The sequence below is a fragment of the Dermacentor andersoni genome, chromosome 10, assembly GCF_023375885.2.
Source record: "Dermacentor andersoni chromosome 10, qqDerAnde1_hic_scaffold, whole genome shotgun sequence".
Lineage (NCBI taxonomy): Eukaryota > Metazoa > Arthropoda > Arachnida > Ixodida > Ixodidae > Dermacentor > Dermacentor andersoni.
Window position 1 is genome coordinate 107749427 of NC_092823.1, and position 18865 is coordinate 107768291.

General features: G+C 44.7%; 1 protein-coding gene and 1 non-coding gene across 2 annotated transcripts in view; both read right to left on the minus strand.

The window, feature by feature from the left end:
• The window catches only part of LOC126544604 (prestin-like), a 62549-nt gene that overhangs the window by 21592 nt on the left and 22092 nt on the right, over positions 1-18865 (minus strand). The window contains exons 2-5 of the mRNA XM_055077766.2: positions 5785-5930; positions 3795-3975; positions 2341-2451; positions 874-986 (exon numbers count right to left, since the gene is read on the minus strand). Coding sequence (XP_054933741.1) covers positions 874-986; positions 2341-2451; positions 3795-3975; positions 5785-5930 — 551 coding nt within the window. The remainder of the gene's footprint in view (positions 1-873; positions 987-2340; positions 2452-3794; positions 3976-5784; positions 5931-18865) is intronic.
• Positions 530-604, minus strand: TRNAF-GAA (transfer RNA phenylalanine (anticodon GAA)). Its single transcript has one exon. It is a non-coding gene; the product is annotated as a tRNA-Phe (tRNA).

Consider the following 18865-nt stretch of genomic DNA (forward strand, 5'->3'; position numbering starts at 1 on the left):
CAAATTGGTGTGACGAAGCGCCGCGACAATCGGGATTTGACGTTTCAAGTCGACATTGCAGCTTTAAAAGCATGCCGTAGAGGAGCCCTTCCGTGAAACCTTGTAAGGACCAACTTATCATGTGTTACGCTTGATTTTTTTTACCTTAAAGTTCTGATTCAAGAGGAAGCTTTAGGTCAGGGCCTTCTATCTAAATACGCGGGAACGGTGGAATCGTTTTTCTGGGAAATCACTGCATCAAATTTGATAAAATTTGTCAGATTTAAAAAAAAACTAGAATCTTATGAATCCTAGAAACAAATTTTTAATTTAGGTAGTCCAATTTTCTAAAAATTTCTGAAAATTGCAACATACATTTCAAGAAACGAGGCTAACAGTTTTAGAACTAGACGTGATAGTTCTGCGGAAACCAGCAAGGTATAGAGTAGTAATTGAGGGAAAATCAGACTTCCACCCATTCGTAGCAATCGCTACAAATGAAACCCATACGGGTTCTTCGAAAGAAAAGCCTCGCAGTTGAAGAAAGATTCGTCCTGGTCCGGGACTCGAACCCGGGACCACCGCCTTTTCGGGGCAGCCGCTCTACCATCTGAGCTAACCAGGCGGCTAGCAGATGGCACAGCGAAGTCGAATTTGTCAACAACTCGAAGCAAAGGAAAGTGACGTAATGGATCTGCGGAAACCCGCAAGGTGGAAAGCCTTGCAGTCTTCAACTGCGAGGCTTTTCTTTCGAGGAACCCTTATGGGTTTCCTTTGCAGCAATAACTACTACAATTGGAATTGAAAAATGCCTCTATACAGTGCCTCCTGCAGTAAGCTTCGTCATGTTACCTTTCTGTGCCATGCCTGATTGTCGGCGCTAGCCACACCCACCTGGTACAAGCCGACGAAGAACATCAGCGTGGTGGCGACATTCGCTGCGCCGAACTCTTCCTTATACTGCTCCACGACAGCTCCGGTCATCATGCAGACAACAGCGAAGGCCCCTGGAGTGCAGCGTTGATTACACACAGTACAGGAAAGGTGTCCCCCGACAAAATAAGCTTAAAAATATTGAAGCGTGGTTTGGAATAGTTTGTTACATTCCTGAAAACTGAAACGCGAACAGCAGCGAACAGCTATGGACCTATTTTGCGAGTTATTGCATAGAAGTGCGAGGCGTAATTGCTCCGTAGCCGGTTCCTAAGCATGAAGTAGACCCATGTGCGCGTTTTGAAGTCTGAATCAAGTCGCTGTTACAAATGCAGGTGAAGCTGGCAGCGAAACAACGAATGCGAGAAGTTACGGAATCGTTGGCATTTCAATTTTTGAACACTCAACATTTTACAACTGCCTCAGTAATTGTAGCATGAAGACAGAGTTCAAAAAGAACTTTTATTCATTATCCCTACTTTCACAAGGATCCTGTAAATTTGGAATGCTATAATTACGGCGCATTAACATTGAAAACCTCTGTGGTAGAGCCTGCTCACATAGTGCATTGAATGCGCCAGATTTTGTGTAGTTTATTGTAAAAGGCTCCATTGTTGTTTTTCGGCACTTTATCAGTGCTTTTGTAGAGATCATAGTTAACCACCGTTCACACTTAATACGTTCGCTGCAATAAGTCGCACTATGCTTTCACTGAAAGATATGTGTTAATTTTCAATATTGTACCACTCGGGAATGCCGAGATAAAAGGTTTAACCCCTCGAAAGATACTCCCAAGTAAGGAAACCTACAATTTGTTTGCAAAGACAAATTCAGGTTGTTTGAGAACCTTCAAATATTGTACGCTGTTCATTTCTCAACATTTGTGGCAAATTGCTTAAAGTAACGGATTTGCCTAAACATTTTATCTCCCACTGTCTACTCTTAAATGCTAATATACCTAACTTTTTATCCGTGTATTTAAATGTATATAGCTGCAGATTCCTTAATACACATATTCTTTTCAGTCAATAAATACTACATTTAGGAGAGCACTGTTGTGACTACCCGACAAGTACTGTCTCCGTTTATGCGTTCCGTATAAAGCCATCACAGACATAACATTGCTGCCATTACGCATTGACTTCAAATAAATTATGCCTGAAGTCATGTTGACTCTGATAGCGTATGTTGCACTACAGTGAATAGTGCCATGTCATGTTCATAATGCTACATATTTATACGAGTAGCGTAATGAGTCGGCTTGTAGTGAAAATGATATCACTTTTCCACAATCACCGCGGCTAAGGTACACACAAATAGGACTGCTGCCGTAGATTGCTAAGTAGACTCCTTAATAGCTTTTTGAGTTAGTGAAACCAATTAACTCTTGCTTAACTATGCCTAACTTCACTAGGGCTTGATAATTACCAATGGAAAGGTGCCTGGAAGTTCCGAAGATGGTGTACATCAGCATAGGAAACATGGCCGTGTACAGAGCGTTGACCGGCGGCACGCTGGCGAGCAACGAGTATCCGAAACCTTCCAGTGAACATAAAGATAAGATGAAATCGGCGATATGACACTATAACATTGACTTCAACACTAATCATCAAGTTCAGCACTACAAAACACGGCACTGCCTATAGGTGTAAACGAGAAGAGGTCACATCACTTATAGCGCGGAATCCTGTCAGCGTGAACTTCGGATGTCAGCTGCGAGGTCTGCCAACCTCACCATGGTGTTTTGTCATGAACATGGTGACGTGAACAACAAATGTTAGGGCGCCAAGAATTTCTTCAAGAGAAAAAGGCAAATATTTGGCACCCTCAAACGTGTACTAGCTGTGAGCGCGACCGAAGAGGACCTTTACTTTCCTCAGCGATAACGTATCATCAAGTAGGAGGCGTTTGACCTCTTAGTGAGGTTGCTTAGTGAGTGAGGTTTTGCAGCAAATGGTGACGATCAGCAGTTTTTGCTAATACCTACTAATAGCTTGATGTAGTGATACATGAATAACTCGCGATTTTTTTGTGCGTTGTTACGTGACTTTAATGCGATGCACTGAGTCTCCAGACTGCGAGCTGTTCCGCGTGAATGAATTATAAAGGATATGCTGCGTCATTGAACATTAGATATATGGAAGATCCACAGGCGTTCGCCGATACACTTGCCCCTCTCGACATATACCCATTGTCAGAGAACTGTATACTTCGCCCTACGGTTGACAGCAAGTTGACTTTGTAAGTCACCTACGCTGTACTTGGTTTTTTTAAGAGGATTGGCCTGAACTCTACTGGCTAGAAGTATACCAGCCTGTCATGCTCGTTGCCTCTTCTCTGTATTGTCATTGTCACCCACAGTATTCCTTACTTTTGGTGTTGCCCTTACCCCAGCGCAGTGTATCTGGCTAAAGGAATGGGCCACAAGCCAACCTCACTGCTTTTGTTAATAAACCTTTATCCTTCTCCTTCTCTGGTCTGCTTAATGACTGTATAGAGAAACTTCGTGGAGTCGACGCATTCAACCATCGCTCCGTAACTGCATTGCTTATACGTGCTGGCATCGTTAGAGACAAGTGCCGGGCTTGCACCAAATTCCACTGTGGTATTTCAACACCATGTCATTTTAAAAGGAGACGCTTCGGCGGAGCGGTGCCTTCGTAAGTTTAGCTAACACTAACCTAATCCTCCTCCTTTTCCCTTTGCGTTCTAACCGCTCGGTTATGTTTTCTTGCACGTCCCCTCAAGACATACAATGGCTGCCCTGTTTCGTTTGCGTATAGCGCACATTCCTTTCTGCAGAATTTACACAATTCAATTTTGCTCGCATGGTCAGGTTGCAGGCATGCCATCTCTAATGACCAATTCTACAAGCCACTTACTCTGGGGCACGTGGAAGATGGCGACTGTTAATCCTGCGATCATGTCCGCGATCAGCCACTGCTTGAGGTTGTAAGCACGCACCCAGCCGATGATAGGAAAGAAGCCAAGCAACTTCTTCTGGAGATGCTTGACCTGCCAGCGTTTCCGTAGCGAGTTGGCGAAACGGTCGCATATTGGTACCTGCAGGTCAAATTACATGTATTTTTCCCATGTTCCCTCGTTCCCGATGCCTAGTTTTACGACCAAAGTCGTTCAGCTGCGTTGGAGCTACCAACGACATTCGTGCCAGAATGCGTGACGTAATACCTTCTCAGCCATTTCTGGCACAACTTAACAATGGCGTAATGACGTCATCTCTGCGTACATCTGCCACCGTATTACTGTGCTTCTGTCGGCTTTTATCCTTTCGAAAGGTGCGCTCACACCAGCCAAGCGGGAGAGTGGCGAGCGACAAGCGCAGGCGGATTTTCCACACCCAGCGTGCGGAGTTATTGAGACCGGCCGGCTGGCCTGGTCGCCCGAGAAGGTGGCGCCCATCTCGCGCTTTCACGGAGGCCGCGAGACTTCGAGGCACTTCCGATATCTACCGCCTGTTCTCGCGCTCCCGCCTGCTAGCCGCCTGTGCACGATGATCAGTTCCGATGAAGACGAGATAGTTGACATTGAGCTTGCCACTTCTTTTGTGGTATTTCTAGAAGACCTGCAAAAAGCTCGAAGCAAGACGCACCAGTGACTCTGGTGTAGTCGCGCGGTTCAGCAGGAACAAGAGGGAATGGGCCGAGAGATTGCTATATATCATCGGCAAGCCAACAGCGATTTTCAGTGCAGCTGCACTGTAGTGCAAAACAAGCTTACGCTGATGGGCACGATTTCAATTCAAGTTGGAGTAATGGTGGCACGGTGTGTTCAGTAACATCTGACACGGTTAAACCACACAGATTGCACAAGAAATGCATATCAACGGCAACGTACGCGTATTCGCAACCACGCAGCTGTATGGTAAACGAAATGAAATTGCATGACAATATCAAATGCCAATAGTCACCAAATAACACTGAACACAGTCGAAGAGCACGAACAAATCTACAGTTCTCCATCTAAATCCATGCATCCGCAAAAGGATAATAAAGGAACACGCATAAATACGCACAAACATGCAACAACATGCGTGGTAGTAAAAAGAAATACAATAATTTGAAGTTGTCTGTGCAAACACAGATTTCGCAGTTTTGCAGACTACGCCATAATCTCACAACATACGGATAACTCGGAATAGCATAACAGTTAGCCTACCAACGAACGCAAGCTTATTTCAGAATTATAAGCGAACGATGTTTCTTAGAAAACGAGTAGTTCTACAAAGAGTTGATACAAGTGCTACAAATAAAATGGAACGTTTTGGGAATTCTTCCGTAGGGAATTTCTGACACTAATTACCGTAAGCTTCGAAGCCACTGCAGCCGTTGCATACAGAACCCATGAACTACAAGTGTCAAAATTTATGAAATTCGGCACAAGTCATTAAAAGGAACAGGAAAAGAAGCTTTCAGCTGATGAACATCGCGATAAGATAACGACAAACATATATCGCAGCTTCTGTGTATGGACACAGACATTTAAAAAACGCCATCGTGACAGTACTAAAGGGTCACCTCAATACCAAAAAGAAAAAAAACAACAGATGGGGCACTTTCTCACTTTCGCATGGTTCACTGAACGGATAAGAAATGAGAAGCTGCATTGTGCCGAATAACAAAACAATAGTCACAATCGAAAAGGAATACATATGAGAATCACATCGTATGAACTAGTGCAAAGAAGAAATCCGATACTTTTTTTCACAGTCATAGAGACCCTGTCAACAGTGACTAGGTGCAATGACACAGTGCAAGTATCAAGGACGCCGATGCGAGAAGACGGTACCCTAAAAGTAGCGCGTTTATTAATTCAAACGACTTCAAAACCAACAAATATGGGTGCTCCGAATACCTTATCTTTGGGGATGCCCGCAAACTCGCTGTCGAAGTGCGGCTGAGTGAACACAGGTCGATCAAGGGTCGGCGTTCCCGGCCTCAAGTCGTACCGGTCGCTCTTGCTCAGGCGTCGTATCATGCTGGACCCTGCCCCTGCTGTTACTGCACAGGGAAAAAGAAGGGCCGATTTTCAAGGCCACCTGCGATACTTTAGATGCAATATTTATCATCAGCGTCATACTAACTTTGGCGAAAGACAACACACAACCAGCCAGCCTCTGCCCCATTTGGCGGCTGCAAAAGGAGGCTGCTCCGGGAGAGGAGGATAGCAGGCACCTTGTACGCCGGCGTCCGCGCCAATGGAGACAGCACACGTGCGATAAATCGGCTTATATATGCCTGCAGATGTGCTCGTTCACGGTTCCGTTCTCTAGCTAATTACTTAATGGAACGAGCGCTACTTAAATGTTTTCATCTTAACGAACACGCCGTAAAGCACATGATTCCTTTAATAAAGGGAGTTAGGTTTCCAGAAGCGTTCGGCACTTCGCTTGCATTGACTATCGGCGTCGGTTGTTTTCGCTCATTCTTAAATGTTTTTGCCAACCTCGCCGTGTTTCGTGACCGTGAGCGCTGCGGCCAGGCTGCTTTCTAGCCGAAAATATCAACCAATCACAGCGGAGTATGCATTGCATTTGCCTCTCTACAATGCTTGAATAAAGTATTCCGTGTCACTTTGTGGGGATATTCAATAAACACAAACTCTTTATACGTTCTCACAAAGTTTCGCTGTATATAGATTCCAATTCGTGGGATCTGCAGAATTTTTCTTGTTATTATTAGAGGTGGGCGAATACGAATAGTAGGTATCAAATATCGAGCCTAATATCGAATACTCAACCGCTTACGCATATGCGCATATACAGAAAAAATATTTATTTCTTCAAAAGTTAAGTACCACGCCTTTGCTTGGTAATTACAGGAAAAAAGACAGCTGAATATGAAACAGCAAACCAAAACAACAAATCAATTTAGACGGATAAAGCATTGCTTGAGGGCGCTGCAGATGGTCGTTTCAAAATAATAGATTATCAGATCAGAAGATAAAGGTCAAAGTACCAGTATTTTAATTTCGCACCGTAACACCGGCGCCGGTACGTTAGTGTGACGTCAAGAATTCTAAAGCGTGCTTTCGTATTCGGGCCGCGTTGGCACAGTAGAGGTTCCCGAAAGTTGTGTTTATTATTTTGTTCCTTTAGAACGCATTGTAGTCATATCTGTACCGCCAAATGATTAAGTGGGCCCTAGAAGATGCCATAAAATCTATCACGTCACAGTGACTATGCAGGAACTTTAAGGAGGCGTCGCCACCTGTATTTCACTTTTTCGCTTTTTTTGGCCTACCAAGCATCGTATCGTGGCACGAGTGGTATTCTTGAAGTTGTGGAATGGTAATTTACTGATGCAGAAAAAAATCATCTTCCTGTTTAGTGAACCATTAAACACAAAATCACTAATTTCTGTTAAAAGCTGCAATATTAGCCTGGTACCTTTTAGTACGTGGTTGGAAAAAAGTTTTACAATAATGATTGGCTAATGTATGAAATAGGGCTTTACAAAAATGTACAATAAATTACTGCCGAAAAAATAGCAGAAGTGGTAAAGAAACGTGCATAGCTGCTGAAGGTCTTGTGAGCAGCAAACATATGTAAAAAGGTCAGTTGCAAGGAAAACGTCTGGTCGCCGTGTAGAAGTTCAAAATTTTAGTTGGCTAGTCTGCTTAAAGCTTAAATCGAAAACAAAACGCATGATAAGTTTTGTTTCTACACTCTTTGGAGAACTCTTACCGTTGTGTCGCTTTTGATAATTTTGGACAATTAGTTCAGCAATTAGGTTGGCTGCTGCGAAAGATTTGGTTAGTTCTCAATATGGAAACTATGGACTAGTTCCCTTTTCAAATACGAATAGCCCGTATGGAACATTCAATTAATACTCCAAACTTCAAATATTCATCCGCCCTTCATCACTATTTTGTATCGTGAACTAGCTATTGTTGTGAAACTACACTTCTTTTTGATTACAGCTTGCGGCTACAGCATTCCATGCAAAAAGCTAAGACGAGGGCTTTCGGAGCAGAATAACCGCATATGCCCGTATACAGCGCCCGGGTAACGTAAGTGAAACAAACAGTGCATAAAACAGACGCACTTTCAGTTACTCGTCGTTTTGTCAACCCTTCATTCGTGAAGATTTCGTCAGCGACCGTCGGTAAAAATGTATTTAAAAAAATTGACAGTGGCTTAGCTCGGCTATGCCAGCATATAAGTAGCGAAAGCTAAGGGATAGCATGGTTAGCCTTGATTAATCTTGATTGCAAGTCCAGGTTAGTCTGGTTGTCTAGCTATGTTGCGGCGTTTAGCCAGTCGTTCGGCACGCTGTTTCGTCTATTTCCTGGGCGATTCGTTTCCTCTTCATCTCGTTCCGATGTCGATTCCAGGCCTCCTCCTGCTTATCAGAATTGTCCCCGTCCATACTGTCGCTTCAACTGTGGTCGCGGCGCACGCGAGCTCTGCTTTTCAATCCTCCGACATGTTATCAGGCATGCGATGCTGATGGCCAAGCGAGCGGAGGCGAACGCAACGACGAGGAACGTGGTGTGACGAGGAACGCGGTGTGAGGTCATGTGCATCCTCGGGTCACAACCACGGCGAAATCGCAAATTTACGGCCAGTCAAGCTTTCGCTTTAAAAAAGATAAAAGCTAGTAAGTATAGTGTTTTGTGCGCGCACCCATGTCTCTTGAACATTCCGCCGGTAGTAACAAAATTTGTACGATTCTGGCAATTCCTGGACGGTATAGTTGCACAACCAAAAATAAACTACCAGTACGATGGTGATCATTCCCGCAAACAGAATAAACAACGGATCTAAACGCTACTTTAGCATACAGGTCAATCAAATGGTCGTTTTACCGCGATAGCAAATATATGGACACTCCAGACCCATTCCTGCCGTCGCCGTGAAGTTCCGTATGATTGAAAACTTGTGAGGGTGAATCGGCGAACGCGGTTCAATCTCGCGTGCGTGAGCGAAGAACGCGGCCCAGAAGCGTGCCCTCTCCTGTGGCGCGCAAGGCAGGCTGGTGAGGCGAGGGAGTGGCGTTCCTGTCCGGCGGCTGCTACGGTGCTTCGATGTCCTCCTCGCCCGCCGCTCCGTACAGAGTGGAGGCAACCGTGGCGTCTACTACGGCGTTGGCCACGCGAATCGCGGACGCCGTAGTAGTCGGTTTTGGCGGACGCCGTAGGGATGCTTTGCTGGCGCTGGTGTGCCTTGAAAGCGATCTGCGACGTGGTCAAAGTGCGCGCCCGCTCGGGCCTCTTCTTCAAAGCAATCTACGATGTTTGCAGCTGCGCGTTTTTTTTTTTTTCGTTGGAGTTGAAGCGACAAATGCACGCAGGTCAACTGGCTCGCGGCTGCTGCCGCGATTCCTAACTCCAGCATTTTCACAGACAGTTTCTGCTGTCATCGAGCCAGATGTGTTCATGTTTACCTGTGCGTGCGTGACACCGTGCTGGTTACTTTAGTTAAAACACCTTCACGGGCTAGTTGGTTCGAATCCTTGATAGGATGTGTAAGCGTTACTGAACAATGACGTAGAAAGAAGCAGACATACAAAGACAGCGCTGTCTCTGTGTGTCTGTTCCTTCGTCCTGGTTGAGCCACGCTTACATATTCTATCATTGTTAACATGGTTAGTAAGCAAATCTTGACAAATTATTACGGCCAATAAAACTACTACCCTTCATTACTTCGTATAGCTATCTACTAATTTGCTATATTTTTCTATGCAGCTTGCGGGTCGGATTTAGCTTGATATGCCATGGGCGATAGATCTATGAAACCCAGTAGTCTAAAACGCATTACGCGTTCTACATAAAACTTGAGGAGCAATGCGCGAAATCACCGCATGCGTTAGGCATAATATATTCCCAAAATTTTAGCAACGGCAGGACCAGTCAGGAGCGAGTTAGCCGATAATTATGTTGAGTTTAATGCTTGGCTAGTAATAAGGGATGTCAGCCTTTGCATGATCCCTTAACTTTTTGCGCACTGCTGGAGTTCGGATAAATGAGTAATCGCGTTCGATTAGAACAATATATGAGGCGCCCCGGGCACTGTAATACAAATTAAAACTCTGATTACTTAGCGATCTTGCATTGCCGGCTGGAACCGCTGCTTTCCGGAGACTTCTGCTTTCGCGTATAGTGTTGCATGCCCGGATGCTGCGCGGCAATGTTAATGCCCTTGAGGCCACTTGCGCGACTGCATTAAACGTATGGTTTAATAACCTGCGCGTCGCTGTGTGCAGACTTTCTTAGTTTATTATATTCGAACTTCGCTTTTCGGTGCCAACCTGTGCTCCCCGTGGTCATTTTGCATTAACTCATTTGAACGGCTCCAGCTATCTCCATTGTTGTATTCCACGAATATCCTTCGAATGATTTGGTTCGGATGGCCGGTAAAACTTCCACGGGTGATCATCTATGAAATGTGCCCCTTTTTCATCTATTTTCCAGGTATTGGGAACCTAATACGGGGCCTGAAGTTATCGTCTACTTGCAGTGTTGACAGCATCAATTCGAAGTTTTTGAAAAATACTGCTATTTATTCCAGCGTATACTTAGCGCACCTTTTCACCCAGTCTGTTGAACACTCCACAATGCCGGCTGATTGGAAGTTAGCGAGGGTGATTCCACTCTTCAAACGAGGTAATCCGAATTCTCTTAACTACAGGCTTATTTCATTAACAAGCATTCCTTGTAAACTTCTAGAGCTAATTATATATTCTAATCTAGTTTCGTTTTTTGAAAGCAATTCGTTTTTCAGTTCTTGTCAGCACGGCTTTCGAAAGAATTTTTCTTGCGCGACTCAACTCTTGTCTTTCAATAACATCTTAGCATCGTCTTTAGATAGTGGTTTGCTAACCGACTGTATCTTTATAGACTTTGCTAAGGCTTTCGATAAGGTGTCACATCAATTACTCCTTAAAATTAGCTCCCTGAATATTGGCCCCAATCTTTTCATATGGATTGAATGTTTTTGACTAACCGCTCTCAGTTTGTATCAGCTAACGACTCCTTATCATCGCCATGTGCCGTAACAGCTGGTGTTCCTCAAGGTTCTGTTTTGAGTCCTTTACTCTAATTTATATTAATGACCTTCCGATTGGAATTTACTCCTACCTTAAGCTTTTTTCTGATTACTGTGTTCTTTTTCGTGCAATAAATGACCCTAACGATAGTTGCACTCTTCAGTGATATCTTGACAACGTATTTAATTGCTGTGTGTGATGGTGCATGTTTCTTAGCCCGTCTAAATGTCAAGTTATGTCCATCACACGCCAATATGATACGCCCAAAACGTTCGATTACAAGGTTACCGGAGTTTCACTAGAGAGTGTCCTGTCTTATAAATATCTTGGCGTTGACATTACTAACAACCTATTCTGGCGCATGCACATCGAATATATCACTAACAATGCGAACCGTGCCCTTGGCTACATGCGCAGAAACTTCTCCCAGGCTCCATCCTATTTGAAGTTGCTTTTGTACCAAACACTAACACGACCTTAGCTAGAATATGCATCATCCATATGGGATCCCGCACAACTCACTTCAACCGAGGCTATAGAATCTGTTCAGAATCGCTCACCTCGCTTCATCCTTTCGAATTATTCTCGCACAGCTAGTGCTTCTTTAATGAAATCAAAACTTGGTCTAACTAATCTTGCAATTCGTAGAAAAACTGCACGCCTTAGTCTTTTCCATAGCGTTTTCTTTCATAACCAGACACTAAAACAATATATTTTTCTTCATTCCCATTATATATATCATCACGTGTTGATCATCCGCATAAAGTTGCCATCCCTAGCTGCAAAACAAATCTGCTTTTTTAATTCTTTCTTACCCAAGGCTAGCGCAGAGTGAAACCACCTTCCGCCTCTTATTGCCTGCATTGAAGACACGCCATCCTTCCAGACAGCCATCACCAAGCTCATCCTTGAAGAGGCACCTTCATTATGATTTTTGCTTTTTCCTTGTACTTCTTTTTTGTCTTTCCACCCACCCTCTCTGTAACACCCCTGCTGGCCCTGAGAGTATTATATTAAATACATAAATAAAAAAATGTATAGAGGACTTGCAGACCGCTTGCATATACTTTTTACGGCTCTATGTTGCTTATAAACTTCTGTACATGAAGTTTCTGCAAACAGACGGTTACGATTTTCATAAGCCAAATAGACCAGAGAAAATAAACTTCTTAACCACTTCGTTTCTATTTCATTACTCCGTGTCAATGCTACGTAGTCAACGGGACAAATATCTGTAAAATCAAGACACGATTTTAAAACTAGTCAGTCCTATGTACACTCGAAATAAAGTTTTGAAAGGGTTACTTCACGCCTTCACTAGCAAGCGTTCGCAAATTTGCACCATATGGGTTAGCCGCAGTAAGCCTTATGTGACAGTGAATTTACCGCAAAGGTATTAATCAGGTAACGCGAGTATGAGACTTGAGCAAATCGTTTCACCTTTGTAAAACGATAATAGACTGAGAAGCAAATTACGCCCTTACCCTTGCGCAAGGCTATTTAACCAGGGGCAAGTTTAGTGGTGGGTAAAACGCTTCAAACAAGTTGACTCAGGTACCCAGAAGGGCACAGCATGCTAATACCCGTATTACTAAGCGTTTCTAGATTCCACAGACGGCCTTAACTACAGAAATTAATGAAGTTCAGATACGTATCTTCGAATACATGAATCGAAAACGGGTATTAAAAAAAATCACGGTTTCCAATATCCAACGCAATGCTGAACGTTTTTTTCTCACAGCTGTCAAATACCTAAATGGCGCAGTATGGGTACAGTATGGGCCCCGTGGGTTCTAAAATTATATTCTTTGGGCCTTGTGATTGTCATGTGGAACACTGCTGCGAACAGGTGCATAGACACGGCGCCGTAACCAAACACAGGCTAATCAAAAGCAATCTTCGGAGATTTTGCGAAACAGCCAGAAGCTTGCTCAATCAAGTTATCAAACGACCAACCTTAACGTCCACTGTCTAGTGTTCACACAACCAACTAAATTTTAGCGAGCTTCCTTGGACGTTATCTACATAAACAGCAACAACTGACAATTGCCTAGTGGTGCACAGGCCATCATTACCGGCAAAATTTGCATAACTACGAAGCACCCGAGCACTCCCAATGAATCCGACATGACTCAGATGCCATATGTAGATAATCCACCAAAAAGAAAACAAGACCTTGTGACTGCTGTACAAAGTGCCGGACACACCTGATCACTTAGATCACTTCATCTCAAGGACAGCGAGACTCAGCGGGCAACCTCCACTTTCGCTTTCACGCAAGCGTAAATCATTGGTTACGACTTGGCAGCAAACGAACTGCGGATTCAAAAAAAAAAAACCCACAAAGTGAACCGAGCTGTCTTCTCTACAAGTTTAGCTCGTAGCGTGTGCTTACAGCTTCGTTTCTGTGGGGCTCGTAGCACGGCTCTCGCTTGCATCATGCCGCCAACACTGCGGTTGGTGTTGCTTTGGTTAACGGCTTTGTTTCGATGAAAGCAAACATGTTGGCAACTCTTTTGCCACGGGCCTCTCCACATATGAATTGTTAATTGAGTAAATGATGACAACATGAAGTGGTATGAGAGCCATCCCAACATAAAGTTGTTTTCGCACACGCGTACTGACAGTCAATTGACCACAAATGAAGAAATGAGTTGCATTGTCTATTGTTCTCCATTCCTAACTTTTATGCAATGCCTACGTCAAGTCCCAACGTTTGTTTTGCACGTCGATTCATTAGGTTTCTTGGTTACGTGTTTTGCCGTAGCGGACCAAAATTAGCGCTACAGAAACGCCACCTGCGAGTTGTCATATTTGAGGTTCGCTTCAAACGACTGAGCCAATGAACTTTAAGTAGCTGATTCAATCCGCAAAATACCTCAGAGTTGTGAGACGCAGATGTAAACATAATGCATCAAATGCTTGTCTTGGCAAACTTGCCTAATATAGGAATACGCAACTCAGAAGAGCTCAACTTTCGAATCGAACTACAGATCGCCACATCACGAGATAGCTAGCTTGTTTTAACCACGTGAAGGGTGCGCCCAAAATTAAGAGGACGTTTGAAGGACGTAAGTTCTCTGCTACAACTCTACATCTCTTTCCGTGTGCTGGAAAGCTAAAAAGCCACAACACTTTAGCATAGAGCAACCGCTATTTCTGTTACAGAAAGCGCAGCAAGGACTGCAGTGAATTTCCCGCCTCCATCATTTCTACTCGAGGATGACAGTGTGTTCACATTTTCATTTCGACATCACCTACGCTAAACGAGCTTCTGCTTTCTCTCGCTTGCCGATTTTTTATTTTTGTATTTTTGATCGTCGACTTCTTTCTGTGGCTTCTAATCAGCCATCAGAGCAAATAAATAAAATCAAAGCAATCAGTCACCACCAACCTCAGACAGGTTAGAGTACCCGACGACGTGGACGAAAGTTTCAAGAGTCGCACCAGCACTCCACGGTTGCTTCAGTTACCGCGCGCGCACCGTATGGAAAACAAAGTTAACGCACGACCCCGAACGACATCAGTAGGAGTGCAAGGCAACCCGCACAGCTGTCTAGGCTGCGCAGTGAATTCGACATCCTGCGCGCAAGGCAGCTCGCACACAGCGAAGGCAAGTGGCGACAAAACGAAGCGCATATAGAACCCAGCCGGCCTAGAGGCAGATGGCTTTTCTTTATTGGTTGTTTGTTTTTCTCCCTTTTTCCTCACACAGCTTCGCTTGTCTTTTGTTTTCACACCGCATCTGTCTTTCGGCGAAAGCTATCACGCTGTCACTGACACATTGCCGAGACTGTGAATGGCGCGGGCCACACACCAAGGCCCTCGCTTCCAGCTTTCGATAAAGCAGCCTCACGCACGCGAGTATCCACGTGGAAGTTTCGATAGCTTGGTCTGTTTATTGTGCCCAAATTGAAGGAAATCCTTGTTTATAGTTTTCCGTTTCAATCAGATAAGCTAGAGCCGGTTCTAATCAACCTTACTACGAGATAACTTGGTCTGTTTGCAGACACACTAACGAGCAGGGCAATCTTCCCCGCAATCTTCCCTGCCAACGCTCGGCAGACAACGAAGAGCAGCCACACGTGGCTTGTAATATCCCTGATTAGGAGTCCACGAGCCCGCCGTTCCAGAATGGTTTAGTCATTTCAGCGCAGAGTCCCAAGGGGCAAGGATAGTTAACACACAATTGGATTGTCTCTACACTTCACGTATATTGTGCCTTTGCTCAGAAACTACTCTGCATTCCGATATAACGCACCAATTAGTCCTACTCGCCTGTGTTAGCTCCGTCTGCGGTCTTTAGTGACCGCCACGTGCTATGTGTTCCTAGTGCATGGAGTTTCTCACTAGAAGATTGCTAGTGGGATATATGGTGCTGCTTTCGTTAACCCAGTGCGAAAGATTATGAGTAGTATGTAGGTTTTTCAATACTTCGGCGCGGCTTCGTTAGGAAAGCATATTGCGGCTATTGTTATTGATATCCCTGGTTTCTGTTGAGTACTAGCCTCGCAACGTCTCTTTATAACCGTAAAGTGATATACTTTCCCAACTAGAGGGAAAGACCACAGGCAATTGAATATTTTGTAAACATTTTGGCATTTTACCTGGCAAAAGCACAATTTCATTGTGTTGCTCGCCGTAGTGGGAAACTCCGGCTTAGTTCGGACCTCCTGGAGTTCTTTAACGTGCACCCAATGTACGGTACACGGGCGTTTTTGCGTTTCGCCCGTGAAGGGCCCTTCGCTAGTTCTGGCCATATTGAGCTGACAGGTGCAGCGCATACCATGCGAACCAAGGATCGTGTTGGCAAAGAATCGCATCGCTACGCGCTCCGGAAAGGTCTGAAATCTCAATCCGAATGCCGTTTTCCCTTCTCCTCGCGGCCGCTGCGCTCCAAGCCAGACGGTGACGTACTCGCGTCCCTGCGCCTGCGTATTCGCGTCCGCAATGGTCCGCTCGTGGTGACACGTGACTTCGACAGTTATTCAAGACGTCTGTTATTTGTGGGATCTGTTGCTTGCATTGGCAAATTGAAGTTTAGAGAAATAATAAAACACACAGACTCAATGCCTGCGTGCCTTTTTTTTTTTTTACTTCGCATCGAAGCAAGGGAGATGTACTTCCTCTTCGTCTCCTTGTTCGCATGGTCATGCGGTCACGTGCGCAGGTACCGAAACTATGCCTTTTTCTGCCGTGTTCCAGCACGTGATCTACCGTGTTCCAGCGCTTAATTTTTCTGCCTCAGTATTCGTATAGCACTGAACTATACCGCTAGTCATGTGTCCTTGTGCAGAGCGTGGAAAATCATGCGCTGCGCGAACGAGACAGCAGCTCGCGCTCGACGCCGTCACCGGAAGTGTGTAGCACCGAAAAAAAAAAAGCGGAGAGAAAAAAATGAAGGCGGGGCCTGTGACGTATGCGCCACGCGGTCCTCTAGGTCCGGTATGGGAGAACGCAGGGAAGGAATTTCGCTTGCGCAGGTTAATCGGGGCGAGTGGAGAGATCGTCTTTGCTTGGCAGTGGAGCCTGCCTTCTCAAATCGTGGGTTCGCGGCACTGAAATATTTTTATCTCGGCTATTAATAAGCCCATTTTAAAATTGTTTGCGGCAGAACGCTCCCTAAAGGACATGTAACAACTTCCAGTGTGTAACTGAAATTTTCTATGGAGCCTAGTGAGGGGCCCTTTAACGAAATGAAAGGCGCCCAGGTAACCTCTTTGTGGACGATCGAAGACCTTGACTGCCACTTTAGTCTACCGTGGCTTCCCTTAAAGCGCTCCGCTTTATCTGCTGAAGTAAAGTGTCCTGTCCTAGAGTATTTCACGGCAGTTAGCCTAAATCATCTCCCAAGAGGAAACACGGACCGTTGGAGCCACTCAGCGCAGACAACTGTACCGGTCGCCTTCGCGTGCATTCCCTCGGAGCTGCTCGGTCTGGTCATCTGAAACGGCTGGCTTCACCTGTGGAGGCTGTGGCTACAACTGCCGTTATCTAGGCAAACTACATAATCCGTTGATGGGTGGCATTTCGAGCATATTCTATTTCCATCATATCGTCCAATTCATCATATCATCAACACTAATTGGCTGACAAAGCTGCTATGACATCTGATGCTGTGAAAATGCCAACGTGGACAAAATTCGACAACGTGGCACAAATGCCAAGATTTTGTGTTTCTGCCGGACTCAAAACAGATGCTGCAACGACTGTGACGCCATCTATACCACGGAGCAAGCTCCGACAAAAAGGCATTGGCGCTCTTCAAAAAATATCATAAACAAAGCATTCGCGTTAAAGTTTTCGTGAGTTTCATATCGCACTGGTACTGCGGGAAATGAACTCCATGCTGTTTCGTATGAAACATTTTTACACACCCTAAAGGTCGAATTCCCAAGAGTGATAAATTCACCGAGACCCGCAATATGTGCCCCATTTGTCGTTTCGCCCGTGACCACTTCCGGTCGTTTCAGCTTCCTCCCCGATATTCCTGCGTCACGAAGCTGATTGGATAAAATAAAGCATCACTACACTATAAAAAAAAAGGGCTCAGTCTGCATGTACGCCAGCTGAGCTATATTAAATACGCGACGTGATCTTTTTCAGTTGTGTCCCTTATGTATGGATTCTCGAGACATTGAATACTTTTGTTCAGTTCTGCTAACGCCACGCTCTTGAAAACGATACGCTTTTTCATAGGCTACCGAAAAAAAGTTATTCAGAATACCTGTTTGCAACATCTCGTGTTATTCCGAAGAATTATAACCTAGCGGTGCCAGAAAGTCATGTTTCCGTGCTTCCTTCTGAGACATTGGCTTGTTAGAGGTCTTAGTGACTTGTTAGACGAGATTTAGTGGCCCTGAAGAAAGCCGCTCAGACGGAGCAACCGTTAGGCTCAAGTACCAAGCTAAACCCGCCTTTAGCTATCGCCACCATTCACAATTCCAATTCCATCAAGCAATTTTCAGCCAATGAATATTTATCAATGCTTTTGCGCATATGGGCGCTGATGGCGGTCTAAACGTGTTTATCAACAACGACGATGGCCTACTGAATTCATCTTGGCTATACTGGTGCATCATTACCCTGCGCAGCAAATAAGTTTAGTATTTCCGAAAACTACGTTTTCAGTATACTGTTTGGAAACATTCCAACTGTAAAAAAAAACGAAGGTGAAAACGCGGGCATCAATATTATGCAAATAATTTGCGATTTCGAGATGTCTGGCTTAGCACTGCATGGACGTCCTAATGTACGGTACCACTAAATCAGAACAGTGCAGTGCCGGCCCACTGTACGGTTTGAAACTTTTAAAAGCAAGCCAAAGTACTCCTAAGTAAGTGACATGTCTCCGCGAAACATGTCTCCTAGCTTTGCATGTGCAGTGTTATGCATAGTCAGCCGCACTTAGTCCACTGTTCCCACCTCTTAACCACTTCAAGAGCAGTCGTCCAGGCAGCAGCATTTATATGGCATTCTCCCCCTCTCCGAAAAAGAAATTCAGAGACAGCTTTCACTGTATGGCAATTTTTTTCCAGAAAAACATTGTTACTGCTCGAACGTCGGTTCAATAGTTAACGACTCGCCCGAATAAAATTTTCCATCTCACAAGATAGCGCTACCCCTGTTGAAGTTGTGGGACATCAAGGTGCAGGTACGGGAATTCCCAAAAATTTTCTATCTGTGACTATCACTTTTTTTTACTCGTAATGGACTGTAGGTGTTTCGTCAGCCAGAATTCATTACATACACATGCACATTAAACACCCTGTAAAGCAGCAAGTGAGCCGGAAAAAAAAAACAGAAATATTGCTGCTATTATTTTTCTTCTAAATAACCGTACGTACGGTATGCGTGGATTCTAATCGACCCTTCCGCACGAAGGTGGAGTGAAGCACTTGCCGCCCCACTCAGCGATTATGTTAAACACAAATCAAAGGTATGCT